At 38.9% G+C, this 12194-nt stretch overlaps 1 protein-coding gene across 2 annotated transcripts in view; it reads right to left on the reverse strand.

Annotated features, from left to right (window-relative positions):
- The window catches only part of MAP3K9 (mitogen-activated protein kinase kinase kinase 9), a 48046-nt gene that overhangs the window by 10668 nt on the left and 25184 nt on the right, over positions 1-12194 (reverse strand). For both annotated transcript variants that reach the window (XM_042446236.1, XM_042446234.1), the window contains exons 5-8: positions 10559-10734; positions 7275-7515; positions 5962-6084; positions 4465-4618 (exon numbers count right to left, since the gene is read on the reverse strand). In XM_042446236.1, coding sequence (XP_042302170.1) covers positions 4465-4618; positions 5962-6084; positions 7275-7515; positions 10559-10734 — 694 coding nt within the window. The remainder of the gene's footprint in view (positions 1-4464; positions 4619-5961; positions 6085-7274; positions 7516-10558; positions 10735-12194) is intronic.

Here is a 12194-nt window from a genome sequence, read left to right on the forward strand (position 1 = left end):
TTGCCCAAGGTCACCTAATGGGTCTCCGTGACTGAGTGGGGATTTTAAACCTGGTCTCCCAGATTTCTAGTCCACATTAGTCAGAAAGAGAATACCTGTCACATTATTTATCAAACAATTTATATTTTCCTCTGCTGTCTATTCAAAGACGCTATATCAGTTTGGGTATTTTTCCTCTCATCCCAGCAATTTATTGCTTCAATATTTAAAGTGCAACATATGCCTTCAGACTATTCTCTAAGAAATATATCCATATGGCAAAAGATATCAAGCAGAAGATGAGATACATATAAGAAAGTAGAGTTGACATAATCACTTGAAAGTAAGATCTGTGAATTGGTAAAATGCTGTTAAATGGATGTAAAGTCGGCCTTCCACCCACAGCTTGAACATATTTCAAAACTCCCCACAAAATTCCAAATAGCAAATCTTGATTTTGCCTTCTTATACAAGGGACACCATTCTACTACACCATTGTATAAAATGAGACTTGAATATCCACAGGGAGTCCTGGAACTAAGCCCCAGTGAATATTAAGAGCCCACTGTACTACATTTTCAGTTCATTACTGTAGGCAGAAGAATAAATAATGCTGTCAAAGTCTCATTTTTATGAAATTTACACAATTTTCTCGGTTATTATGGTTCTTCACAAAAGAAGGAAGAAGATGAAAATTCACTGGCTGTAGCACACAAGCTTAATGAAAATCATGTGTTAGAAAAAGTACAACATAAAAGGATGGCTGAGATTATATTATGTTTCCCACTATTGATTGGTTTATTTATCTCATTTATTGTAAAATAAAAAAGGCAGGAAATCACTAGAGGGCGCTAGAAAACAATTCAATCTGTTGCTGTCTTTGGGCCCATTCACATTACAAAAAAAATCGGTTCTGAAACCGATTCAATCACGTGAAGTTCCTACTCACCCCGAATCTCACACAAGCGAATCCGGAGCTTGCACACCCGTTCCGTGTTAAATGGCCCCTAGCGCGGGTCTTTTGAAATCGGCGCAAATACCGTTTCTTTTTTAAAACCCCGGGTCCTGGGAATGAGAACTTGGCCTCGATCACGATCGAGGCAAATTGAGGGAGGGATTTTAGGTCAGAGGGTGGGCAAAGGGCAAGGCATTTCCTCCCCTCATCGGAGGGGAGGGGGAGGAGGAAAGAGCCCTGGGAAGAAGGGAGCAAGGGAAGGCATTCTTTAGGAGCCTCTTTTCCCTGCATCCCCTGCCCAAAGCCCTCTGTCGCTGGGCATTCCTTCCCTTGCAGGAGGAAAAAATCAGGTCATGAACGGAGCTCATGTCAGGCAACCCCCCCCCCCTTTTCAAATTCAAACAATTTTTTTTGAGCGAACATGCACATTGTTTATATTCCAGAGGCAGATGGAGCTAGGCTTGCACTTGGATATCCTTGGATCACCTTGCTTTCTGCAGAGGGAGAAGCTACAAATGTTGCAAACAATCAATGTTACATTTTTAACAATTTTTTTTGAGCAAATATGCGAATGATTTGTCTTCTTGAGCAGATACAGCAAGGGAAGCAAAGGGAAAGCTAATGTTGCTTTTAAAAGCATTAAAAAAAAAAATGCATGGCAATCCCATCCTCTGCCTGGGACAGGGGCAGATCTGACCCAAAAGCCCACAGCCGCTGAAACCCCTGTGCCTGGCTCTTTAAAAAGGGAGGACACTTCCCCCGATGCCCTGCAAACGTCACCATGACGATAGCTTGATTGGCAGTGGCCACCTCGCCAGCAGACTACAGAATGCATTCGATTTCTGTCAAAATGCATTCGATTTCAATTTGTAGTGGGCACTTGCTAACGGAGCGATTCGGGGGAGGGGCATCCAGATCATCCCAGTTCCCTCCATGTCTTTTACCCCAGTATGAATGGGGCCTTTGTTCAGTCAGCTCTTCTTACACATGGATTTTTTTATACACAGATTGAAGCATCCACGGTTTGAAAATGTTCAAAAAAAGTATAAATTTCAAATATCAGACCTTGATTTTCCATTTTTTTAAATAAGGGATACCATTTTGCTATGTCATTATATTTAATGGGACTTTCAACTTGCACATAATTAAACAATGCAAAATCCCCAAAACCTACAGGGTACACTTAAATGCACACAGATGAATTTACCTACTTCATTCCTCAGCCACATACACATACATAGAGGCAATCCTTCAAGTACTGATGTCCAAAGCTATATAAGGCTTCGGACATCAGCACCAGCACCTTGAATTCAGATGAGTAGCAAACTGGTAACCAATGTAATTCCTTCATGACCAGTGTTATGTGTTGTCTATATGATATACCAGTTAGCAATCTTGTTGCTTCATTTTGCAGTACCAGTAGTATTTGAGTTGTCTTGAAGAGCATCCACATACAAAGAGCATTGCAGTAACTGAATTGGGAAGTTTCCAGTGTGTGGACTACTGTGGCTAAATTATTCTTGCTCGGGGAAGGCCATAGCTAATATAATAACTGAAGCTGGTGCCAGACACACGCACCAAGTCACAAAGTTTGCTTGGGCCCCTAGTGGCAGAGATAGATCTAAGAGTACATGACCTGGGTTTCATGTCTGGTAAATGAAAAGATGAGGAATCAGAAATGTTAATCTCTTGTAGATGGGCTAATTTATTTCCTGTGTTTTATTCAAGACACACAAACACAGTTAAGAAATCTCTTCCTACAATAACTGTCAGTTTCCTGCTGTAATACACAAATAAGAACAGCTTTAGTTTTGCACCATTCTTTTTGAATCACCCTATTACCCTCACATTACATTGCTAAAATACTCAGAGCAAAAAGTAACCCCTGTGGGGTAGGTTTATATTGGGAAAACACTCAGGCCTCTTCTAAAACACACAGGGGAACACCTCTGTAATATAAGGAATCAGATGTTCTCTTGATGAGTCACTTCCTGGAGAAGTTTGTGACAGACTTTATATTTGAACAACAGAGAAATTTAATTCCACTGATGAGACAATTGTTTTTTTTAAAAAGGAAGTAGAGTGAGGTTTAAAATTAAAAAATTTGGTCCCAATAGGCCTAAATGAGGAAATCAATTGTCTCCCATTCTTATAAAATCTTTCAAAATATTCACATAGAGACATCTGTGCTTTTAATAACATTTGTTCTTAAGATGCTAAAAAAATTAGCCTTTCCTCAAACATTTTCATTTGGCCAGTCCTGACTCAGATATTTCTGCAGGTTTGAGTCTAACTGCATATGTACAGGCCACAGGCAATGTGCAAATATAATAATGATTTTATGCAATATGATTATATGAATTTGTGTGTTGTCCTTTTGTGGTTTATATAGCTCCCTGAAGAAGACTTTAAGAGTATTCACAGCCTGAAAGTTGTTGGGCTTTTCAGCTAATAAAAGATCCTACTTCTTTAATAAGATCTTTTAAGCATCTTGAAATGACTCCTTTTTCTCTTGCAGATTTTTGTTAGGTTCTTCCACACTTTTTTTCTCTTTCAGTTTTAAACAGGGAACCTATCTATCTAGGGATGCCATAACCTGGCGGCCCCCGGGAAAAACCCGCTTTTGGAGGCCCCCTCCCGGTCCCGGTCCGGTTTGGCCCCCAGCCCGGGACCACGCGGCGCCAACCCACTTTCCCCCGCCTCCTTGCGCAGCCGCGCCACCCACCTCCTCCTCCGTTTCTCTTTCCCTCCTTGCCTTCCCAAACCAAAGGCAGCGCTGCCTTGGGTCTGAGATGGCAAGGAGGGAAGGAGAAGTTGGCATGGGCCGTTTCTCCTTCCCTCCCCACCTTCCCAAACCGAAGGCAGCGCTGCCTTGGGCCTGGGAGGGCGAACAGGGGCACATCCGTGGCACACGTGCCATAGGTTCGCCATCACGGGTCTAGGAATAATGCCCAAATGTCCTCCATTTTGATCATGCCTAAGAAACATGCATTTATAGTAACATTTTTTTTAAAACATCAATTTTTTCACATGTCCTCCATTTTTAAAAAATGTGCCCTACATTTGAAAATTTTGCCCTACATTCGTCCTACATTTGTCCCAGTTAGGAGGTCCAGACTTATGGCAACCCTATATCTATCTATCTATCTATCTATAGCAAAAATTGCTATTTGCTTTGGATACTAATTAGAGATGTGAAGTGGAATAACGGACTACATACACTGAATGTAAGTTGAAATAACTGGAAAGCATTATACAAGCTGAAGCTTGGAAGATTTATGAAGATACAGATTGAAGTTTTATGTATGACATAGTCAAGGAGTTGCTCTGTCTTTTTTGAGTTCCTTCTCCAACTAATTTCCATTTACCAAATGACAATATTTATTTTCATATTTTATTCACACTTGCCACTTGAAGATAGTGCCAAAATCACCAAATTTGTCACCAGAACAAAAAGTGTGTGTGTTTGTGGAAGGGTGCAATTAGTAGAGCAATTCTTATACAGTGGTAGCCAAAATTGTATTTCTTACCCATCGTCACCCGCTGTTAGCTCTTTATGACAAAGTGAACTTGGGCCCCATGTGCGAACTTTCTTCTTCTGACCTCTTTTCTCTTCTTCTCCTTCCTCCTCTTTCTGGGGTACAGAGTTCCGTCCCCATGTTTTGCTGCTTTCACTAGGTGTTACTGGGAGTGTGGTTGGGGATAAGAAATACATTTATTTTATTTAGTTGATTTATATCCCAACATGGGATCCAAAGTGGGTTTTATATAACAGCTTTCTAGTAGGCAGTACTTTGTACAGTGTAAGAAAAAAACAAATTACTAATCCTAATTATTTTGTTTCGGGTGCAGCATTTGCACCTGATCATTTGCAACCATTTTTGATCTCGAGGTAGTACCACTGTATTTATTTCTCATTTAACAGGGAAAAGATTCAGTATGTTACTGTGGGGGGGGGATGGCTTTTATGCAGGAAGGATGGAAGTTTGCCAATTCTTTGTTCAAAAAGGTATATTGCAGCAATGAAACTATCCAGTTTGATTAAAGTTATAAAAAAATAAAACAATGGCAATACTTTTGTGCAAGGGAAGGAGAGGGAGGGAGACAGAAAGAAAGAGTGAAGGAGCACAACCTTGCTTATATGCACCTTCAAATGGTACCATCATAAAGTTTCAGTGTCTTATTCAAATCTTGGCACAGATAAAGTCTTGGTAAGCATTGATTTTCTTTTTTAAAAAATTCTTGCAAAACTGACTAACCATGGGAAAGGGTAGTAGACAGAATTCATCTGGCTAAGGGAAGAAAACAGAGAAGCTTACGACATGTTTCCCCAAACTAAATCATTATTAAAGCACAGACAACATTGCATATGTGATCATCCACCACTTCTTGAAGAAAAGAAAGTCTCTCTCTTAGCAATAAAGCAAAATAAAAAAAATGACTGGCATTTTCCTCTTGGGGGGACTTTTCCACAGCTATTGAAAAGTGATGCAAGTTGTATTCCTCACAAATACTAACAACATCAGTATTATCCAATAGGCACCTGAGATAGTCAGCCAACAGCATTTCAGAATGTATTTCATGCTAGACTTTATGAAATGTCTATGGCAGGGGTGGGCAAAGTTCAACCCAGCAAGTGGTCCGAGTCTGTTTTTACAACCCTGCATTCCTCCAGAATCTTCTGACTGATGTTTGTCTGGTAAAAAAGGGTGAATTGTTTCTCCAGGAGTGGCAATTCACCATTCAAAAAAGAATGGCAAACAACACCCCCATCCCCTTATACAACATGAAAAATACAATTTCTTTCAAACCAGGACTGGAGTTTCAGCCACACTAATAATTAGCAACAGATCTGCCTCTCAATAAAAGAACTAAAGGTGGCCAGAGAAAACTAAAAACCCAACTGAATTCAAAGAATGGCTTTTGCAATATGTTATCTTTTTCTAATCAGGATCTGGAAACACAACTAGCATCAGTTTGTCATGTTTTTATAATATTCTTCTTAATATTTATAACAAACTGCTTACACTGAATGGCTCTGAGCCTTGGAATGATGGTAGGACTAGCAGGAGGGCTGGAGCAGGTACTGATCAAACTTTTCCTTTTATCCATGGTTGGAGATGCTTGTACTGTGAACTTATGTTGGAAATCTGTTAACAAAACAAAACTTGGAAAATGTAAAATAATACAATAATTCCAGCATGTTTAAAATGCATTTGTTCTATTGGGCCCTTGGAATCCACAGGGATTTGGTTCCAGAACCTCCCGTGGATACCAAAATCTGTGGATACCAAGTCCCATTATATACAATGGGATAGTAAAGTGGTGTGCCTTATATAAAAGGGCAAAATCAAGTTTTGCTTTTTAGAATTTATATTTTGTTGAATATTTTCAGGCCATGGATGGCTGAATCCATGGATAAAGAATCTATAGACAAAGAGGAAACAGCGTTAATTTGCAGAGATATTTTTTCACAAACTCAATAATCAAGTTGCTATCTTTAACAATGCACTATCTGAGATCAATAAGGAGGTGAAAAGAGGAAATTTGGCACATGCTGCATTTATCATTCTTGCATATTAAATTCTTTTTCCTATCCAGTTATTAAAAGGTACAACAACATTGTCCTCTTTTACATTCAGCCAACTGTACAACCTCAGAGCAGGAGCTGATAATAACACAATTATTAGACATAATCATAATTAGACTTTAAGCCTGAGAACAAATATGGTCAAGATCACCATGGGTTTTTACATATCTGTAAGATTAATATAAAAAAGGGAAAATATTGACAGCTTTCCACACAGCACAATTATGATGAATTAGCTCAAATTATAAATGTAGAAAGTGAAAAGTGAAGAGCCTTTTTAACAAAGAGATGTTCCTATCTTAGTAGATTCTTCATGGCACACATTTTTGCCAGTTTGATACTCATTATTTATGATGATGATGATGATGATGATGATGATGATGATAATAATAATAATAATAATAATTTTTTTAAGCAGTGTAGGAGCTCTGGTGGTGCAGTGGTTAAATGCTTGTACTGCAGCCACTTACTCAGAAACCATAAGGTTGCGAGTTCAATACCAGCCAGGGGGCTTAGGCTCAACTCAGGCTTGCATCCTTCCGAGGTAGCTAAAATGAGTACCCAGCTTGTTGGGAGCAATTAGCTTAGAGTTGTAAACTGCTTAGAGATTACTTAGTCAGTAAGAAGCAGTATATAAATGAAGCTACTATTGCTACTGTACTGAATATTATATATACTTTGAAAGAAGGATACAGCAAATATTTTTGGAAAAGATATAGTACTACTCAGCCCTCCTTCATTAGAACACACCAGAAGGGAGACTGATACGGTTGCCATCTTTCAGCTTGAGGCGGTTTCTCCGGAACTTGCCCATGCGTTTTTTTACCCGGGGCTTCTCCTGGCAAAGTTGGTGAATAATTATGTTGAGTTCTCTCTCTAAAATATCAATCTCTCGCTCTGCCAGTTCCTGTTCCCGCTGACGCAGTAACTCCTCATAGTTCTTCTGCTGAACTGCTGCTCGGCTTAATTCTTCTTCCCATGTTCGCAACTCCTTCAAAGTAGTAAGACAAAATCTCACATCAGAAGTGTGACATGTTATCTAGCATCACTATCTAAAATTGGTAGTAGCACAGTCCGCTATGACTGGTCTTCATTACTGCTCCTATTCTTTAGCTTTAAGTGAAAAAGGCAGGAAAAAGTCTGCTTTCCAGCCCCTGTACAAATGCAGTCAAATCCATGCACTATAGCTTCCAATGACAACTTAATTATCTATACAAATAACTAGAAGAAAATGGAGAGTCAGTCATAAGTACAGTGCACCCTTGCTTTATGTGGGGATCTGTTCCAGACCCCTCCCCCCCACGTAAAGCAAATAGCACGTATGCTTGAGCCCCATTGAAAATAATGGGGCTCATGCGTGTGCGGCATGGCTGCGCCATTCTAGTTCTGTTATGCAGATATCTGCCGATGCACTGTATACATTATTTAAAAGAAAATTCAAGCTACTGATAAGTCATGAAATACTGTATTGAATCAAATATATATTCAGGATAGCCGTGTTTGCTATGCAAATTCCACGCGCAGCAATAGCTTCATTGGACCAACTCTGAAGCATAAAATACTGTACATTATGAAAGCTTTCAAAGGTTCACCGCCTTCTCCATCAGGCCAAAATATTAAAAATCATACAAGAAAAAAAATTGTGTTATGTTAGAGCCAAAGGCAAGCATTCTGCCTGAGATACTGTCAGTTAAGACAGCATTGTGAGATTTCAGTGCAAGCAGTTGTCATTCCCCTTATTGGCCATGTGAGGACTAGGGATAAAGAACAGTGAAAGACAGGTAACAAAATCTCAACTCCATTAGCAAAAAAAAGTAACTTCTTTTTAATAGAAGTTATTTTTCTGTTCAAAAGAAATTTCTTTTATTTTTTACTTTCAAGAGAAGTTACTTTTCTGTTGCTACTGGACTTGACATTTTATTGCCAAGGAAGTCTTGAAAGCTTTGTATTGTATGCTTTGAAATTCACCCAGCAAATGTATCACTACTTATGGATTTTTTTGGATTTTGTATTGAATCAAGACAGTCTGCTTCAATATTCTGCTTCAAATAGTACCTAGTTATCATAGAATCATAGGCCCCAAACAGATGGGCCAAAAGAAGCAGCTTCCAGACGCTTCAGGGGTGTGGTGTTCAGATGGCTGGAACTACCACTGCATAATTTGCTTCAGTGTAAATTATGCAGTGGTAGTTATGCTACATGTGCTTGGTTACATGGTTTATTTTCTAATCCTTGATGTTCATGTTTTATCTGATGCTTTTATCACACAATTGTCAAATAATTACAAGATCTATTCTTCTTGAGCTAGGTGGGATTTCTCTTGTTTTTCTCTTGATTAGCCACCGGGAAAAGGAGTGGAAAAAATCCACTCCTTCCGATGGTTCATTTGGGACTGTGGCAGTGGTCTGCTTTAGGAGGGGAATGTGCAGTAGCTGCAGGATTCACCTGATGGTTTGAAAGTGCCTTATGGGCCATTATGTCCAACCCCCTGCTCAGTGCAGTATCTCTAGCTAGAATGTTTTGCACTTTATATGGGAACAGTAAGAAACTACAATTTTTTGCCTTTAGTCAACTCTTCAGAGGATCTCATCCAAAATAAAAAAAATAAGTAGTCACTTACTGTTTGCATACAAAGCAGGAAGCAGATAGCTATTTTCATTTGACAAATGGAATCGTATTACAGTCTGCCCTTGCCTTACACATGGATCTGTTCTGCCCCCCGCGCAAGGCAAAAAGTGCGTATGCTCAAGATCCATTAGATATAATGGGGCTCATGCACGCACATGGTTGTGTGTGACTGCAGCGGGCACATGTGCCATTCCCCCATTCTCCCGGTGGCTTCCGCGTAAGCTGGAAGCTACCTATAACGAGCCCGCGTATGGCGCAAGCTCACTGTATTAGCTTTCCAAATCCTCCTAATAGTTTCCAAAGTTAATCTTCACTGCAGGGAAACAATAATATTCTTTTCTTTTGGCCTTTAACTATTAAACGCTACAAATGGCTCTTGTAATCTTTTGTCTACTCAGTTATCAGTTCCCTCTATTCTCCCTTGCAGAAAAGATTCTAATTTTGATGCTATATCTTTAGAATTATTCTACTTCTTTTATTTCCCAGCCTATTGGCGAAACTTTTCCATTTTTCCCTCCTTCTGTTTCATGTCTTAACTCTCCATGTGAAGAGTCATAATGTTTTACAGTCACTATAAATCCCTTCTGATCTTGGTAGCTAAGCGGGGTCAGTCCTGATTAGTACTTGGATGGGAGATAAGCAATGAATACCAGGTGCTGTAAACTATACTTCAGAGGAAGAAACTGGCAAAAATACCTCTGAGTATTCCTTGTCTATGAAAGCCCTATGAAATTTATGGGAATGTCATATGCCAACAGATGACTTGAAAGCACATATACACATGTGCATGGATAGTATACACATAAAATACCTATTTTATATGCATTTCAAATATTAAGTGATAATAAATAAAAATTAATTAACAGATGGCAGAAGGATAGAAAAAATATATATGAGCAATCTGAAGAGAGACAAAAGAAATCCCATTAAGCTCAAGAGGAATAGATCTTGTGATTATCTGACAACTGTGTGGTAAAATCTTCAGATAAAACATGAGCATCAAGGATTAGAAAATAAATCATGAAACCAGGTAAATGCAGCATAACTACCACTGCATAATCTGTACTGGGAAAAGTGAGATGGGCAGAGAAGGGACCTGAGGATTAATAAATTGTTATATTCAAAATTTGAAAATAAATTTTGTAAAGCTTTAACATTCTATCCCTAGACAAGAAAAAATCCAATGTTAGGTGAGAAAAATAATACCTTTGGTACAAATGCCATTTGTGCTGGAACTGTGAAGTTTTCTGGTTCTTCACTAATGTTGAATCCACCATACAAAACATACAATTCTTTAGAATTTGTAGAAATGCACAGAATGACAGCATTGCATAGAATGGCAGAGGTTTTATAAGAAGACCATAATTATAACAAAATGTCACATGCATCAGTATTCAGTCATTTACCTTTTCTTTGGCCCTGAGCTGATCAAACATCTCCTGAATCTCAACTTTCCAGTTTTCTTGCAGGGAATGAAATGAGTCCTTTGGCATTTCAAAGAAGCCAGACTCCTCTATGTTGGTTAGATGGTTTAAAATATTGGCAAAAGATGGCCTTGAATGGGGGTCAGTATTCCAACAATCTAAACAGCAAACAGACAAACATTCTAGCTCAGAAGTTGCAAAAGTACTCTTCGGATTATGGCAGTGAACTGCAAACTCTCAATTGTTGTTGTTGTGTGCTTTCAAGTTGTTTATGATTTATAGCAACCCTATCATTGGGGTTTCATTGGTTGCGAGTTCAATACCAGTTTCTCCATTTAAAAACAGACAATTTAAAACTGGTTAAACCAACCATGAATAATAAAATTATTGTTCAACAGCATCTTTTTGTATAGTTACCTTTGGTATAGAATACAACAACTGTCCCCACAATCTTGCATTCTTAACAACAAATTCACAAAGTATCCAATCTCTAGATCAGAGCTGCGTAACTATGGCCTTTCACATGTTTCTTTTGCTCAGTCCTGGCCAAAATAGCCAGTGTCAAGAGATGATGGAGATTATTACATGGAGTTTTACTACCCATAAAATGTGGCTAGATTGTCCCTAAAGGGCAAGGGTGTGATCGCTGGTCGTGCTCGTCTCCCATGATGAAATAGTTAAGTCATTAAAGTGTTCACAGAGCCTCCATTTCTCTGCATAATGGAAGTTCACTGGTTTTGTTTTCTTCTTGAGTCTTACTCTTATTTTTGATATGAGTAATTCGTGAACTGTACCACAGGTGGCACCTGGTGTAGTCTTTGCCACCAGTATTGAGTTTTGCTTCCAATTATATAGTCTATTTGATTTTTGTACTGACCATCTGATGATGTCTATGTGTATAGCTTTCTTTCTAGTTGAATGAAAAAATGTGTTTGCAATGAATAAGTTACTGGATTCACTAAAATCTATCAGACGCTCACCTGCTTTGTTTCTTTTGCCTAATCCAAATCTGCCTATTGTTTTTGATTCTTCTTTGCTTCCAACTTTTGCGTCCCAATCTCCAATGATCAGCTTAACATCTTGTGCTGGTGTGCTGTCAATTTCTTCCTGTATTCCTTCATAGAATCTATCAGTATCTTCCTGTTCTGCCTCTGTGGTTGGTGCATATACTTGAATTATGGTGATATTCATAGGTTTTCCATGGAGCCTTACTGAAACGATCCGGTCTAATTTTGCATTGTATCCACTGACTGTTTTTGCCACATCTTTTCTTAGGAAAGCCACCCCATTTCTTCTTGTCTTTTAATTCCCTGAACAGAACACTGTGTAGTTATCTGATTCGAAGTGGCCCATTCCTGTCCATTTTAACACACTCACCTCTAGTACTGCTATGTTCATGTGTTCCATTTCCATTTTTACCATCTCTAGCTTCCCTTGGTTCATGCTTTTCACAATCCACATCCCTTTTTTCTGTGCAATGCTGCTTTGGAAGCCATTTGCTTTTCTACGGGTGTATGCTATTTGTCTTGACATTTTTCTTCTTGCAAATGTGATATCCCCCTTTTTTCTCCTTCCCTTTCTGTTAATGCTCTGATCCTGCCTGTGTCTCACTTGGGGT

This window comes from Sceloporus undulatus, chromosome 1 (genome assembly GCF_019175285.1).
Source record: "Sceloporus undulatus isolate JIND9_A2432 ecotype Alabama chromosome 1, SceUnd_v1.1, whole genome shotgun sequence".
Lineage (NCBI taxonomy): Eukaryota > Metazoa > Chordata > Lepidosauria > Squamata > Phrynosomatidae > Sceloporus > Sceloporus undulatus.